Source organism: Emydura macquarii, unplaced genomic scaffold (assembly GCF_026122565.2).
Source record: "Emydura macquarii macquarii isolate MOO-44397 ecotype Brisbane River unplaced genomic scaffold, CSIRO-AGI_Emac_v2 contig_1039, whole genome shotgun sequence".
Taxonomy (NCBI): domain Eukaryota; kingdom Metazoa; phylum Chordata; order Testudines; family Chelidae; genus Emydura; species Emydura macquarii.
In genome coordinates, this window is record NW_027131176.1 from 1,699,045 (window position 1) to 1,714,944 (window position 15,900).

Consider the following 15,900-nt stretch of genomic DNA (forward strand, 5'->3'; position numbering starts at 1 on the left):
GCTCTACACAAGAGGCAGAAAGTGAACCCGACCAGGAGCTAGAGTATAAACAGAGTGAAACAGACTAATCTGTTTTCATTTTCCAAGCTGAGTGACGAACAGAAAGTAAACTAACAGTATACATGGGGAAAGACATTTAAAATTCTTTCATTTTGAAGATGTTATTAATATCACAAGTAAAGAAATATATTTCAGCAATATGTGTTTTAACTTGACAATATCCCCTTAAAACTTGTGATGTCGAGTTTCTGTGTTAAGGAGGTAGAACTTCCTGCATTAATTCAGAAGGAGATGTTTGAAGTATGCAGAAGATGTAACATTATATCTTATTAAAATTCTCTTTCTCAACTACTGTTTAATTCTCCCATTTCTTTATCAGTGGAAAGACTTGATCCAAGGCTACACTATATGGGAGATCAAAGTTTTCCGTACTGCGCAGAACTCCTTTAACTTTGATTTGGGTTTGGGAGGATATACTAGTGTCTGTTTATATAGCTTTTGGCCCAGACTATAAATTAAATCTGGAAAAGCTGTAATGAGTCAGTAATTTATAGACTATTAAGATATTTAGGATAGAAGTGATTCTTGAGCAAAGTGAATAGAGAACACATGGTTATAAAGAACAAACAGATTCAGCATAATAGTATATTTTTGTCCCCATATATTTTGTAGGCAATTATCAAAATAGGATGTCATATTTTTGCATATCTGTTGCTCTCCTGAAATAGAATCACTAACCACTTGTTAACCACACTGATTTTTTAATAGACAAAGTGGTTGCTTATAGCTTTCCGACCAGAAATGTTCAGATTAAGCACACTATTAGATTGCAGCCAGAATAGTCTACAAAACAGGAAGAAAGCCTTGCCTTTCTCTGCCTCCTTCCCTTGTTTATGTTGATGTGATAATTCATTACAGATTTTCTCTTTCTTTGACAGAGTGCCTACCGCAGAAATGGGATGACTTTTCTAGCCTGCTAATATGGATGTGGCTGTAGCGACAGGAAAGGCAATGTTATATTAAGGTGATTTTTTTCCCCCTCCATAGAAGAAAAAAATACACGCTCTAATGTGTTTGTGTACCAGTGAGTGGGCTGGTTTGTTGTGACTATCTACTGGCTGACTCAGTCTCTTTTTCCAGCCCCCTCAATCGTTATTCTTGTTTACTAGCTGGAATGTTAAGCTAATTAATGGCAGGATGTTTGGGATTGTGTGTAGGTGGACAAGAATGCAGATCACACAATTTTGAAATTTGCAATGGACTTATTGCTGTCAACCCCCATAACTAAAGTGCAGTGTCATTTTCTTTTCTATTTTTATGTTTGAAATCTGTGTGTTTTAATAGATATGTTGTTTTGTAAAGCAGGTTTGAGGCAGAGTGAGACCAAGGATTTGGATGATTATTTATGCTTTCCTTGTGTTTTCAGAAGTAAAACTGCATTGTTTTAAATTTAATTCCTCTCAAATCATTTTTTTAGACAATGCTAAAAGAGCAATACCCTATCTAGCCAAACAAGGGATTTTTCAGTGAGAGTGATGCATAGGAGTGGAAATGAGCTAAATTCAGATAAAGAGGCTTCAGGTAAATGACTTCAAGTGTTACTGTTTCAGTTAAATATTAATATTTTTAGAGTCAGAAGGAGAAACTATACTGAAATCTGTAAATTCTTAGTATTAAAATCTCTCTTCTTATCCTCTTCTCTCCCCTGAAACCAGTGGGAATCTTTCTATTAACTAAATGATAATTGGATCATGACCTGGACCCCAGTTCAGTAAGGTACTTAAGCATGTGTAACTTCAAGCATATTGTTCTATTGACTTCAATAAGATTACTCAAGTACTTAAAGTTACACCCCTCCTTAAGTGTTCTGCTGTACAGACCTGCTTCTGCTGTTGTTGACATTAATGGGAGAAAAACCAGGCCCTTATTTCTTTTTAATTCCTGTTGCTCCACTTTGTTGGGTTTTTGTTTTGTTTCTATTTTTATTTTTTGTTTGTTTGTTTTGAGGGTTTGTTTCGTTTTGTTTGTTCAATCTCTGGCTCTTCTTTACCCCTCTTCCCTTCTCTGCTGTCTTTGATTTCCTCACAAGGACATTCATTTCTTCCCATGAAAAACATACATATATGGAATTAACCAAAGGTCACCCCAGAGCAGACAAAAAGGCTTAGGTACCGATTCTGCATCAGGATCTGCTGTTATATACCACTTGTGCCCTTGTGGCATCCCATTGGCACAGAACTCTGTGCTAGTGTATCCCAAAGCAGAGTCAGGGCCTTAAAAACTAAAATAAACCTTCAAGAAAGATAGAGCACTCGAGAGATCTAGGAGATCAACTGACTACATTACTTCTGTACAGTGTAAGCCATCTCCTCCTTTGTGCTTTGAATGTGAGGTTTCAATTCCTACCACTCCTCTGATACACTGTTATAATTTATAAATGTTTTCATAGGACAGTACCTGGACCCACTTGTGAAAAAAAAAATTAAACTGAAAACATGTGTCTCTTCCTTGTGATCAAAAAATTGTGAAGCATTGTAAATGTAGTCACAGTGCATCCAATATTACTGCCATCCATAAACTGCCTCCTTTTTTTTACCTACTGCATGCCAGTCCTTCTGGAATTAATCTGTATGTAAAGGACTAAAAATAATGTGTACAATACAGTATATTAAAAAAGAAAAAAACTTTTCTGATGTTCCATCTGTGCCTGTTGAAATGTATGATTAAACTTTTCTTTTTATCATCATTCTTATTTTTCTTGGCGTCCCTAATCATGGAAAATTATATGCTTGCTGTAAACATCCAGACTTTTTAAAAGGACACCAGCATTTATTGTATTTAGTTTCGATCTTCAGGCATATAGACAGAAGAAACCATTTCAGGCACTGGGTACTGGATTCCAAATTCCTTCCTTAGCTGTATCTCTCCCACATTTTACATTTTAAAATATGCATAAGAAGGAAAAATACTGGCGCTTATATTTTACTGGTCTACTTAAAGTCCCAGAGAATGAAGACTCAACATACATTTCTCTCAGAAATATGACAGATCATGTTTTTGTTGGTCTGCTGTATGTTTGTCTATCTTGAACAGTTTGACAGGCAATTATTTATAAAATCTGGGTTTTCGCTTCTCTCCAGAAGCCAGCAAGCTGAATTTAGAATAAAACAAGGTAGGTTATGTCTCCCTATCTTGGACTAGGCTAGATATTCACATAATTGGGGAATATTCATTTTTTATTTTTTTCTTGTCGCTACACAGTCCTTTCTCTGATTCCCTCCCTAACATAAATGAGGCAATGTTAGTGAGTGTCACTGATGCAATTTTCTGTAACAGCACGCTCTGCAACATGGAAGAAAAGATTAACATTAAACAAAAATTAAGAAGGTAATGTATAGTTTGATTTTGTATCACTTATGAAAAATTGTTAGCGTAGGATCAAATTAAATGCCATATATGAACAGCTTTGTTTTTTCATAATTTTAATTGGTAAACAATGTTGATTCTTGTAACAGATTTTATAATATTAGAATCAGTATTTGTCAGGTCAATCATCATGCTATAAATTACCTGAAGAAGGGGGAGATGGTGGGTGAAAGCCTGTCAATGAAAGTTTTGCCATTGACTTCCCTGGGGCCAGGATTATACCCAGTGTATCTAATGAGTAAAGAACAGGGCTGAGAGTGAGAAAAAATTGGTTTTATTCACAGCTCTATTTCTGTGCGGGTGTCCACCTACCTGTGAAACAGGAAAAAATATGCCATATTTGTAAATCAGCTTGAAATCTTTAGATGGAAAAAAGCTATTTAAGAGCAAATTGCATGTCTAATTAGAGATCATCTGGTCTCCACATACAGTATGAATTGTCACTTGTCATTCTTCTTTCTGTAGTTTGGAAAGGCCCTCACCCTGTTCCCATTGAAGTCAATGTGAGCTGACTGATGATGCTCCGTATTTCTCAGGAGGTGCTTAGCACTTTGCAGGATCGGACACAAGTAGTGCCTTTGTAAAACGGTACCACTGGTCAAACGAAGATCACTCTGGAAAGAATTATTTTCCAGCACTCTTTGAATTTAAAGTGGGACCTTACTGTTGTATTGACATTCTGCCATCAGTCATGTGCAGATCTCATAAAATATTTTATAGCTTCCTGTCTAGCTCACACAGAATGTTTCATAAACACTTCTACAAATAATTTAAGAATAAATAGAGAATGACATATGTCACAGGTCTAGCCCCTAGTTGAAGCCTATTCTATTACAGTTGCATAAGTGAATCTTCTTGTTTTGGAGTCCAAGGTTTAGGCTTTTTATACCCTTACTTTACATCTGTACTGAACAGCAAGACAGCTAGTGAAATGTGGTGGCATGCATTAAATCCTGGGCTTTATTCAAAGGGCACCAAGCCAGCATTAAGCAACAAAACCATCCCTGAAGGAATTGAATGTAAATTTGATGGTTTAAATAAGGCCAGATGCCCCTTTAAAAAAAAAAAAGATACTATGATTTTAAAAGCTGAATCTTCTAATGCAGCTCGTTATTTATTGTGCTGAAGACAATGACATTGCTTTAAAAAAATCCCATCCATTGTGGAGGAGTAAGAATAAGATACTTAAACTTTCATAAATAATTGAAACATTGGCAAGTGAAGCAAACTTTATAAAGGCAGATGACTGCAAATTTAAAAGAAACCTTCATACTTTATTGTTAGGAACCATTTTAACTCCCCAGAGAGCACTTGGGGCCAATACAGTAATAACCTTTCTCAGTAATCAAGCCTCATGCTTGTTCACCAATTTTATTGAACAAAATGGATTAGTAGCTGAACAGGACCAGAAAGATAAATAGGAAAAGTCAAGAGATGAGATTATATAGTTTTCTTTTTCATTTCATAGCTTTGGTCTGAATTTATTGATAATTCATCCTAACTCCTGTTGGACAGAAATATAGGCAAAAAACCTCGATACTGATGCTAATCTTGCATATCTATAGCACTTCTCATCCAGAGGCTTCAGACTTTCTTACTGACAATATGAAGATGTGTTCTATCAATCGTAGACCTTGTCTACACTGATGGTGGCATGTAGGGTGTATTTAGCTACCCCGCAGCAGGGAAAAGCAGGCTACGTCCACACTGTGGTGTGTAGCTACCTGTGGCAGTGAAAGGCTCTGACAGGAGGATGATAGCAGGGAAAGGCTCCAGCAGCTCCCTGTAGATAGGAACTCCTTGCTGCAGGAGCCTGTCCCTGCTATCACTCTCCTCTCCCCACCGGAGCCTCTCAATGCAGTGGGGAAATTCTCTTGGCAGCTCCCAATTGCTGGAGCATTTCCCCACTGAAATCAATGGGAGTTAAGCACCTAAGCACTTTTGAATCCCACTAGGTCCTATCTGCATCTTTAGGCAACTAAATACCTGTAAAAATCTGGCCCTAAGTTACTTGCCGAAGACCACAGAGGAAACCTAGGGTGAAGCAGGGAATTTAACCTGGATCTTCCAAGTCCCAGGCTAGAGACCTGATCTTTGGGTCCTCCTTCTTGTCCACATAGTTGAAATACTACAACTCTGTACGAGTGAATAACTTAACCCAGTGGCTTAGGACAGGAGGTGGCAAATACAATATCCAGCTGGAACTGCAAGGAGAATTGGGGAGGAGGAATGTAATTACTCAGTTTGGAAATTATCCAGGACACAGTAGGTGAAACTCTTACTCTCCTGATAAGTACCGTGGGCTCTGTAAAGATCCCATCTTGTAAGAACAGAGGCATTATACATCATCCAAAAGATGGCAGCTCCTGCATTACTCTGTCCCTTAAAATCATGCTGGGGCATTGGCTTCATAGCATCTCTGAGGGAAAATTGCAAACTATTTAATCATCGACACCACTCCCTGGAGTACCTGAGTGTTCTGCCCAAGACTGCTCATCCAAATACCAACACAACCTGCCTATGCTTAGTTTATGAGAGCTGGAAAGGGTCTGGCTGCAGGCAATGATAGTACAAGTACAATTTTTAAAACCTCCTCTGTTCTTGACAAGGCAATAAGCACAATGGGCTAGTAGGTCTAGAAGAAACGAAAAACTGGGTGAGTCCACAGGGTGATTAGTTTACAAAAATAAATGTGTTTGGTGGTTTCACCCTATTCCTATGTTCACGTTGCAGAATTACCATGGAGCTTTGTGTAGTTCCACTGAATTTGACAATCTTTGCTCGAGAGAACCCGGGGACTGTAACAACAAAGGTGTTGCAGATGAGGACTAAAGCCCCAATTTCAGCACAAGCAATAAAGCACAAGCAGAACTGTCAGCACAGGAGTAAGTTCTCAAAGAATTCTAAATTTTGCTCTGCAAACTTAAACTAACATTAACTTTATAGAGGAATCACTTCACCTGCCTAAGAAATGCAGCCACCTCTGAGGTGAAATGCGATTACTGTTCACCACCACACAGCAGCACCTAACACAGCAGGGTAGGGAATGAAAGACACCTGAGTGGTAGGGAAAAGTTAGGGTGGTGTAATTATCCAAGTTGATTAAAGTCAGTGCTATTAACCCTCGTTTCCATAAGTATTTAATTAATCCACAAAATAAAAACCCATAGAGACCGTTACATTTCTTGTGCTGACATGATTTCTTCAGAACCGTGAATCAAATGATGTCAACTGTGTGTTGAACACGGGTGAGTAAAAATATTAAAATGCTCTGCAGGAGAAACAGCAACCATAAGGCTGCCACATGTACATCAGAAACCAGGCTCACCTGAAGCATGGCATGTTGGATACCCTTACTAGGGTCCCGTGAATACTGCAGAAAGACATCCTGGTTTCTGCAGGTCAGAAAGGCTGTGGCACTTGGACACCTCTTGCTACAGCTTCAAGTGAATAGAGGTTTCATTGAATTAGGCATGATCAGTCTAGTGTTCTTTGTGTCACCCTACTTGTATTTGAGTGTTAAACTCAATACGAATCTCAGTTTTGGAATGTTTTTAATGTTATGCTGCTCCTATATTTTCAGTATGCCACCGATTTTTTTCTGGACAACACACAAATGCATTGTAGCAGTTTTCAAGAGATGATTTTGGCACCCAGGAAGGAACAGGAGGTGGTTTAGGTTGGGGGCTCCATTGAAGATGCTGAGGCTTTTTGGCTCTTGGGAAGAGGGTGCTTCTCTTCTTTACCTGTCCCCTTCAGGGCACTGGTGGAAATGGCTTCATGCTTCTATTGAACTTAACTCCCTTTAGTTTCCCACCTGTACAGCTTTTGACAACTGCCCTTCAGCCCCCTTTGCAACATCCGGCACTTTGTCCCATACTGGTGGATAATAGCTATTGTTTGCAGTTATAGGGGTTATAAACTTATTAAACCATAAAGGAAAACTTTGATTCTGCAGCGGATTCCACATTTCATTGTTCTTATGCTAGCGGAGCAGGAGCAGTGATCTAAGCTTGTTAGACCTGCTCAGCTGACAGGTCCTGAACAAAGCCACCATGAGCCTTTCCTCTGTCGAACCCACCTAAGAACAGGAAGAAGGCAGAGGCCTCCTGAATGCTCAGACTAAGGGGAGCAAATGGAGAGGTATCCTCTTCCTCTGGAGAAGAATGAGTAAAGATGATCGACAGAGATCCCAAAAGGAGAAATGGGCCTGTTTTATTCTCAACCCTCCCTTCCTCCAAAGACATCCAAAGAAGAATGGGCTCACCAGCTATCCCCTGAAAAGAATTATAGGTAAGAACATGTCAGGGTCTCTTTGGCAGAAAGAGGGAGCTATGTGGAAGATCTGTGGTTAAGGCACTGGACTGGGACTCAGTTCAGTTCCTGGCTCTGCCACAAACTTCCTGTGTAACCTGGGCAAATCACTTAATCTCTCTGTGCTTCAATTCACCATTGGTAAAAGTGGGATGACAAGGCTTCCTAGAGTGTTCAGGTGGTAAGCTTTATGGAGCAGGGGTACTCTCTTACTATGTTTATGTACAGTGCCTACCTTAAAGTGCCCCTGATATCTTTATTGGGACCAATGTGTACTACCATAATGCAAATACTAAATAAGAAAGAGGAGAGAGTTAGCTGTTCATCATGGTGGGGGGAGGAAGGGAGACATGGCTCTCTGGAAACTAAAGGTAGTAAGGCAAGTTGTAATCCTCCAAATGTTATGGTAGAATAGAATTTGGGTAAACAGCCAAACTTTTGGGTACTTGTCCAAATTTCACACCTTTTCCATTTTTGCCATCACAGTTTTTACATGCATGTTTGCAATGTTCAGATTGTGCTTGTGCATGATATTGTATGAGTCATTACTTTGGTGAGATTTGTTTTGTGCATGCTCTGGTATTGATTAGCCGCATGATGTCTGAGTTTCTTGCATCTTACTGTATTTCTCTGGTAGTCCTATAGGCAAGGCAAGAATAGGTTGAAGAGTAAAGAAGAATATGATTGCTATTTGATTCACAAGTAAGCAGGGGAGACTTAGAAAATTAAAAAGAAATACTGCATATTCCTGGAGGACTGAATCCAAAACACACAAACTAGCCCTGATTTTGCAAAAAACAAAACTATCCAGTTTTGGCAAAAACCATTTTGATTTATTCCATCTCTGGAATACATGGAGTATAGTTAATGAAATCTCTATTTGCAGAAGTAAATTTGACAGTGAAATATTGACTTATTAATTTACTCCTTTTCTTTTGCATTTACATTGAGCTTATTACCACTGATTAGAGTATTAAAAAGAGCCCACTTCTGGAATGGGAAAAATCAAATACCGTCTAAGTGGTATGAAAGGTATATTTTAATATGTAAATACATTTTATTGTTTTTTAAACGATCTAATAAAATGTTGTTTGAAAAGCAAAGATATCAAACAGCTGAGAATAAGTTCCCGGTTTGTGCACTGAAGTAGGTATTTTTACAACACTCATATTTCGAAAGAAGTTGTCAGATTTGGACACTACAGAAATACCTCATTGCTTACTGAAATTGTATTTGAAATTTCCTTATATTTTATTATACAAGAATTGTGCACTTGGCTGCCATTTGTTTCCTTCAGACTCCCAAAGGTAAGTCGATTGTGCCCTCTGGGGGCTTTATACTGCTTTAACTTAGATTTAAGTTTTTTTCTTTCTTGCTTTCACATAAAATATCACATTGATTTTTTCCCCCTTCTTGTGTCTTATGAAAGGAGAAATTTATAGCCTTTTTTACATCAGGAAGTCTAGCTTTTCCTGACGTTTTATTGCTTTGAATATTTGAAACATTTCAATCCCAGACAATAAATATTACATGATTATTGTTTTCATATGGATAGGCTATTTCCCCTGTTTTTCCTAGCAAGTGACACCCAAAAATTTATGGAGACTAAAAACATTACTATTAGACTTCCCTTGAAAGGTCAGAGATAGTCCCCACAATTTGTATGCAGTTTATGGGGGGGGGGGAGCAGTTTAAATAATCTCTTATCTATTGAATCTCAAAACTGTGTAAAGTTACATTGAAGTAGAAGATTTCCTTTTTTTAAATGGGTATTGTAAGTCTTGATTCTATCCCACTCACGTCAATGGGAACTCTTGTATGGACTCCGTAGAAGCAGGATTGAGCCCCTGCTGATCGATCCTGTCTAAGAACCCAATTCTGCAGTGGCTGACATGCAGGTGTAGAGGCTGTTGTTTCAGATGAGTTTGGGGTGGCAGATTATAAAGAACATTAACTAATATGTTATTTTCTACTAAGTCAAAACAATATTGCTTCAGCTGCATTCTCTGATGGCGGAAGGCTTTTCATCCCATATGTGAACTCTGGGTGGACTCTGAGGGTGCATTTTGCAATCAGCTCACTTTTTGGTGGAAGCAGCTAGCTTCTTGCTGGACGGAGCCCTAGTTTTGTGACGCTCACCATACATGAGCCCGTTGGAAGGATCAATCCACCTTTCTGTCCCTGTTCTGCTGTGACAATCAACAGACAAAAATGTGAAGTGGAATCTGTAGTTAAAATAATACAGATTAAGCTTCTGGTGAACAGACATGATTAAGGTTCTTCAAAAAACGGCTTGGATTCAGGTCAAAAGCACTAGTTTATTCAGGGCACATGAACATAGCAAATGCTGTGCGCAAGCTGCTTACCTGACCTAGCATTGATCCAGTTAGCATGGGTAACAACAGCAGCAAAGACAACTCACTGCAGGCTTCAGTGTGGGTGATACAAGTCTAGCATGGACTCTGGGTATACTGATATCTGCACTAGCTGGATTCCAGCTAGCCAGGCGCAGCATTTGCTGTGTAGACTTACCCCCTAGTCTTTGTACAGTAACCACCTCGAATTGAAAGGAGGAAGGACCCTGCCACCATTACTCCAATGAGTAGGCCCTACTGAAGCCCATGGATTTGCTCATGTCAATAATTACTGGTTCACACTGATAAGGGTTGTAGGCCCTAGATTACTCCATAAATCTTCATCTCCGTGTCAGCTCCTGCTTTAACACATCATCTGCATCAAATGAATATATTTATAATTATTAAAAGATAATAACTTCCTACTATGTCTTGGGAAAAATTCAAGCTAGATATCTCAGCTAACAGAGAGAGTCAGTAAAATGAAGCATGAGCCAGAGCTGCAGTGTTCAACTTTGGAGGTGAATCCAAACGTCCTATATGTGGGGCGGAGGTTTGGATCCAGGGGTTTTTCAGGCCTAGGAAAAAGTTTCCAGGGCTTTTAAAAGATGTCAAACCAAAGAGAAGTTTATGGATCCACTCATGCTTCCTGTCCTTGACTGGTGTGAACAACAGGATGAGACTCTACATCCATTTTAGTAGAGACACTAATAAGTACTTCTGGAAAGTGGTTTTTAAACGTTGTTGTGTCTTTCCTCTCCATTCTGTCTCATTCCCTTTCGCAATAACATTCAGTTCTGTACCTGCTTTGTCCTTTGCCATTTAGTAAACACACAGTTTTTTCCTCCCTGTTTCTTATGGCTCTTGAGCCAACTCAGCTTTTCCTGTTTACTTCCTTGTCAGAAGTGTCATCGATGGTATCATTCCAGCTGTAGAAATAAGGTTTGTGTTGTCTTCTCTGGCTGAATGGCTGCCTCTGCATTACTTCTGGGTTTCAAGGTAATGCACTAACAGGAGCTATTGACTTAAGTTTTGGCAACAAAGTGGTGATATTAAAAATAAAACCTTGAAGGTAAAGGCACTGGACTAGGGCTCAGGATATCTGGATTTGACTGTGGGGACATCACATAGGGCCAAATTTTTAAAGGTATTTTGGCACTTTGTGGGATTTTCAAAAGCATCTTGGCATGTAACAGCCATTGCAATCAATGAAAGATCCCACGAGGCACCTGAGTACTTTTTAAAATCTGTTCCTTAATCTCTCTGTGACTCAGTTCTCCATCTGTAAAATGGGGATATCATTCTTCCTTTCTCCCACCTTTTGTCTAATAAGATGATAAGCTTTTTAACTGTCTCTTTTTCAGGTGTGCTTTCCCCTAAACTCTGGAAGGTTTGAAATCCAAACCCAAAACTGAATTAATCTAATCAGCTGCCTTTTAATAGTGAAGTGATGAGCTGAATGGTACACAAAGTGCAGAGAGGGAGGGAGATTGTGGACCCCTGTCTTTTATAAATAATATGAATAATAAAACGGCCTATGGAAAAAATCAAATGAAAGGCAACGATGTGTAAATCACAAAGGTTTGAAGGCTAAAATTACTGACAGAGCAATAATCTAGTGAAGTTTTGCAAAACTACTTCCGTTCCTCTTGTTACAAAGAGAGGGAATAACAGCACCAGAGCAGCTGCTACATGACATGCTGCATGTGTTTCCTTTGATGAACGGGAAGATGGGTATTTCAGTCACTCAGGAGGAAATGATATTCTAATGAGTTGAGCTACTTGTTCAAAACTCTCTACAGAACCTGAGAGCTTCTGCAACTTTTTTAGTGATTATTTTTCTTCTGTACAATAAAAGCAAAAACTGAAATGGGGAAGCTATGACTGCTGCATGTGCAACCACAATAGGCTTCGGTTTTACCTATCCACATATTTGACTGGCACACTGAACTCTGAATTTGCCAGACCTCAGCCCACGTCTGTCTGAGCCTGATTCTCTGATCATGCTGGCATAAAGCAAGAGAAACTCCATTAGAATCAAAGGAGTTACATCAGTGATGTATCGAATCAGAATCAGACCCATTGATTGTCTTCTCAGAGTCTGAAACCATAAAGTGCTGAATACCCTCGATTCCTGTTAAAATCAATAGACAATGACTGGTGTCAGCATATCTCAATTAAGGTCTTACCATCAGGTGGTGGTGTGTGCACATTCCAAGGAACCAGCATTCATCAGATGGACTTTAAGGGCCAGATTCAGAAGAAAACTTCATCACTTGCTTTAAACACTTTAAATATGTGCTTAAGGTTCTCTGATTTCAGTCAGGGCTGGATTAAAACATAGGCACGCTAGGTTTTTGGGCACCAGCTCCTGGAATCAGATGATTACATTTGAAACTCGGCTTTCATTTAACAAAAGAAGTAATTTTCTAGCCTTCATGGTTACAAAAAAAGCTTGAAAATGTGAACCAAGTGTAACCAATGCAGAGTGACGTCTGCCTGAGTCTGCAGACAGCCTGAAACAATACCTCTGAGAGGGGTGAATTGTCCCATTCTGCTCAATCTCCTGAATAGGGATGTTTCCTAAATCTGAGCCTGAAGCAAGGAACTAGAGAAAAGGAGAGAGGGAAAAGGAGAAATACAATAAAAAGAAAGGAAAAACATAGTCTTCGAGGAAGTAGACAGGATAATTAACCAATAGTCGGTTGTGATTTTGGAGGTATTCAGATGAGTGGTAGTGTAAGCGTTTCGGGTTCCGTGGGAGGCCACAGTGGCTTCCTACAGGGGAATAGCTCGCTCTTTGCGAGAGATCAGTCTAGGCAATTCGCCCTCAGGCAGGGCGAGCGGGCAAGGAGTCTATCGCTCCAACCCCTAGGCAGGGTGAGCAGAGGCGGCAACGGCTTCAGGCGGGGTCAGGAGAGCAATTCTCCTGGGGTGGCTAGGGACAAGGGGAAGGGGAGGGGGACGCAGGCCCACCCGTCTCCACTGCGTCCCAGCCCAGGGCCCTAGCAGTGGCAGAAGCGGCTGCCACTGGGCCGGCGGGGCTCCCGCCGCAACACACCGGTTATAAGGCGGTTTCAGCCACAGGCCGTGGCTGTCCCTGGGCTACTTCCTCCCCACTGACCCTGGTACCTGTCTCCTCTGTGTCCCCAGGATAGTCCACCTTTGTTAGCGCTGCTAGTCCTTCCTCGTCGACCGGGGGTAAGGCAGGAAACTCCTCTTCAGGGGGCAGCTCCTCCAGGTCGTTGTAGGTTGGTGCAAGCGGCTCGGCCTCGGGCAGCTCCTCCAAGTCTTGCCCCGCTGTGGGGAGGGGCTCGGCGGCCGGCAGTTCCTCCAAATCCGGTCCGGCCTCCGGGGGTGCCCGCCACTCGGGCGGCTCTGGGGTCTCGGCCCAGTCTGGCAATTCCCGAGCACGGCCCCGGGCTCAAGGTCGGGGTAACTCGGCCCAGTCGTCCTGGCCGGGTTGCCTAGTCCAGCTCCTTGAGGGCCCTATCCAATCCCCGGGCCCAGGTGGGGCCGGGGTTTGTCAGCGGCGGTTAGGCTCTGGCCTAGGCCTCTGCTGGTGGGGCAGCACATCTGCCTCTGGCAGCACTCTGGGCCCTACTGAGCTCAGGGGCCAGGCTTTTATCCTTCCCCTTCCTGTTGGGGCTCCGCCCCGCGGCTGCCAATTGGCCTGGCCGGGTGGCCCTATCACGGCCCGGGTCTCCTGTTGCCGGGCAGACTCTGGGGCCGGGTGTGAGTTGGGCCAATCAGAGCTCTCGGGTCCTTCCCCAGGCTCTGGCTCCGTGGGAGGCCACAGTGGCTTCCTACAGGTAGTCTTTAAACCTAGATCATAGAATTGGAAGGGACCTCAGGAGATCATCTAGTCTAACCCCCTGCTCAAGGAAGGACCAACCCCAGTTAAATCATGAATTAAGATAGCAAGCATTTCCCAACATTTTAGTATTGCTGTGTAATGAGATGTGCATGTTCTATGCATTAATACATTATTATAGATCGGATAGTGTAAACTCCACATGTTGAGAACATGATTTATTCTATCGGTATACAAAGGTGTCCTCTACGACCACAGTAAACAAAAAATTATGCTAATTCTTGGGTTTGCCACTGTTCTCTGTGTGGCACATGCCAATTTAAATCTGCCATTTCCTCTGATTAAGTAATAACAGTGAAGGTAAAGGATATGTCCACTGAATTTATGACCTTGTGGGAGGAGTTGATTATTGTAGCGCTGCTGTGAACTAACAACTCCAACTGGCCATTAATCTCTAAGAAATATTTTACCCAAAGATGGTGTTTACTATATTATAAAGTGGCCAGAGGCAAAGACTAGAGAGATTATATTTTTAGAGTGAATTGTGACTTTAATGTGATGTCTGACTCCTGTCACTGGTATTGATCAGTACCTCTCTGTGGACTGGTTATTCCTAGAGTATTAGGATCTTATCCAAAGTCTATTAAAGTTCATAGAAAAATTCCTACTGACTTTGAGGGGGTGTGGATCAAACCCTTAACATCCAGTACACTCGGGAATCAGATTCCAGATCTTCACTCCATTCAGCTTCTACTTGTGTGAAACATACAAAAACATTTCCTTCCGCTTCACAAGTTGCTCAATCTTTTCCCATGTTTATCCCAAAGCCATGCATGCCCCTGTAAGCAAAAAGCCCGACCTTTGTGGTTTCTTTTTAATAGGCTCCCCATCACTGGCTGCTTGTGCAGATTTCAGGAGCACTGCCTCCTCTGTGGCCTGAACAGCCACAGACAAGTGTATTACACCTGCCCTGAATTCTTTATGCCTTTCACTTGCAAGTGGGTGAATCGACTTTAATCTGGCCCCAGTGACTTTCAAAACCCAGAGTTCTGGTTTCCAACCTGTGGCCCGCAGGCCAAAAGTGACCCACCGGGTCTTTCAAAGTGGCCCACGGCTCCCCTCCCTCTGGCTGCAAAAGGGAGCTGCTGCCTAAGGACCCAGGTGGAGTGTGTTGCCGTGGAGCTACAAGACCCGTGCAGGCTCCTTGCTGCAGTCAAGGTGATGGGAGATCAGCGCTCCCCTCCCCCAGGGAGCACGGCAGAGCACTCCGCCTGGGTCCATAGGTGCTGGGGACTCCGCCAGGGCCAAAGGGAGAGGAGCACTTATCTCCCGTCCCCCTGGCTGCAGAAGGGAGCCACTGCCTAGGGACACAGGTGGAGCACATGGGGCTACAGGACATGCAGTTTCCCTGCTGCAGCCAGGAGGACGGAGATCAGCGAGGAGGCAGCCTCCTTCCTCATCTCCTTCCATCTGGCGGCAGTAGGGAGGGGAGGCTGCTAGTGGAGCCTGCTGGACCTTCAGGGTTGTAAAAATGATACCTGTGGCCCTTGAGCCAAAAAGGTTGGGAACGACTGCTTTAAAGCGTGTATTGAGAGTCCACCAAGTGTCTGTGCTCTTTGTAGGTGTTCTGCCATCATGCCTTTTCACGGTCCTGTGTTGCCGACCTCAGTGGTCTTCGGACATGGACCTCAAGAGGCTGGAGACAAAGTTTGCTGTGCAGCCTAGAGGGGGCGGACATTGCTCTCCTGGGGGAATCCACTTCAACTCATCTCCCAACACAACCAGCTGAAAGAGGGGTGATGTGGGGAGTCGAGTCAGAAGTGTGTATAACTGTCACTTCCATTGCACCCTCGCCTGCTGTTTGGCTTTTCAATAGTTTGTGTGCCTCTTCTCTGATTTCTAATCTTATATTTTCAGTGCAGCACCATGCATGTGGGGAGGTTTCACAAACTATGTTTTATCAATTTTATCAATGTCCTTATGATTAGGCAA

The 15,900-nt window shown here is 42.0% G+C and overlaps 1 protein-coding gene across 1 annotated transcript in view; it reads left to right on the forward strand.

Annotated features, from left to right (window-relative positions):
- The window catches only part of SUPT3H (SPT3 homolog, SAGA and STAGA complex component), a 475,306-nt gene extending 472,560 nt beyond the window's left edge, over positions 1–2,746 (forward strand). The window contains exon 13 of the mRNA XM_067544944.1: positions 939–2,746. Coding sequence (XP_067401045.1) covers positions 939–980 — 42 coding nt within the window. The 3' untranslated portion in view covers positions 981–2,746. The remainder of the gene's footprint in view (positions 1–938) is intronic.
- The last annotated feature ends 13,154 nt before the right edge of the window (positions 2,747–15,900 follow it).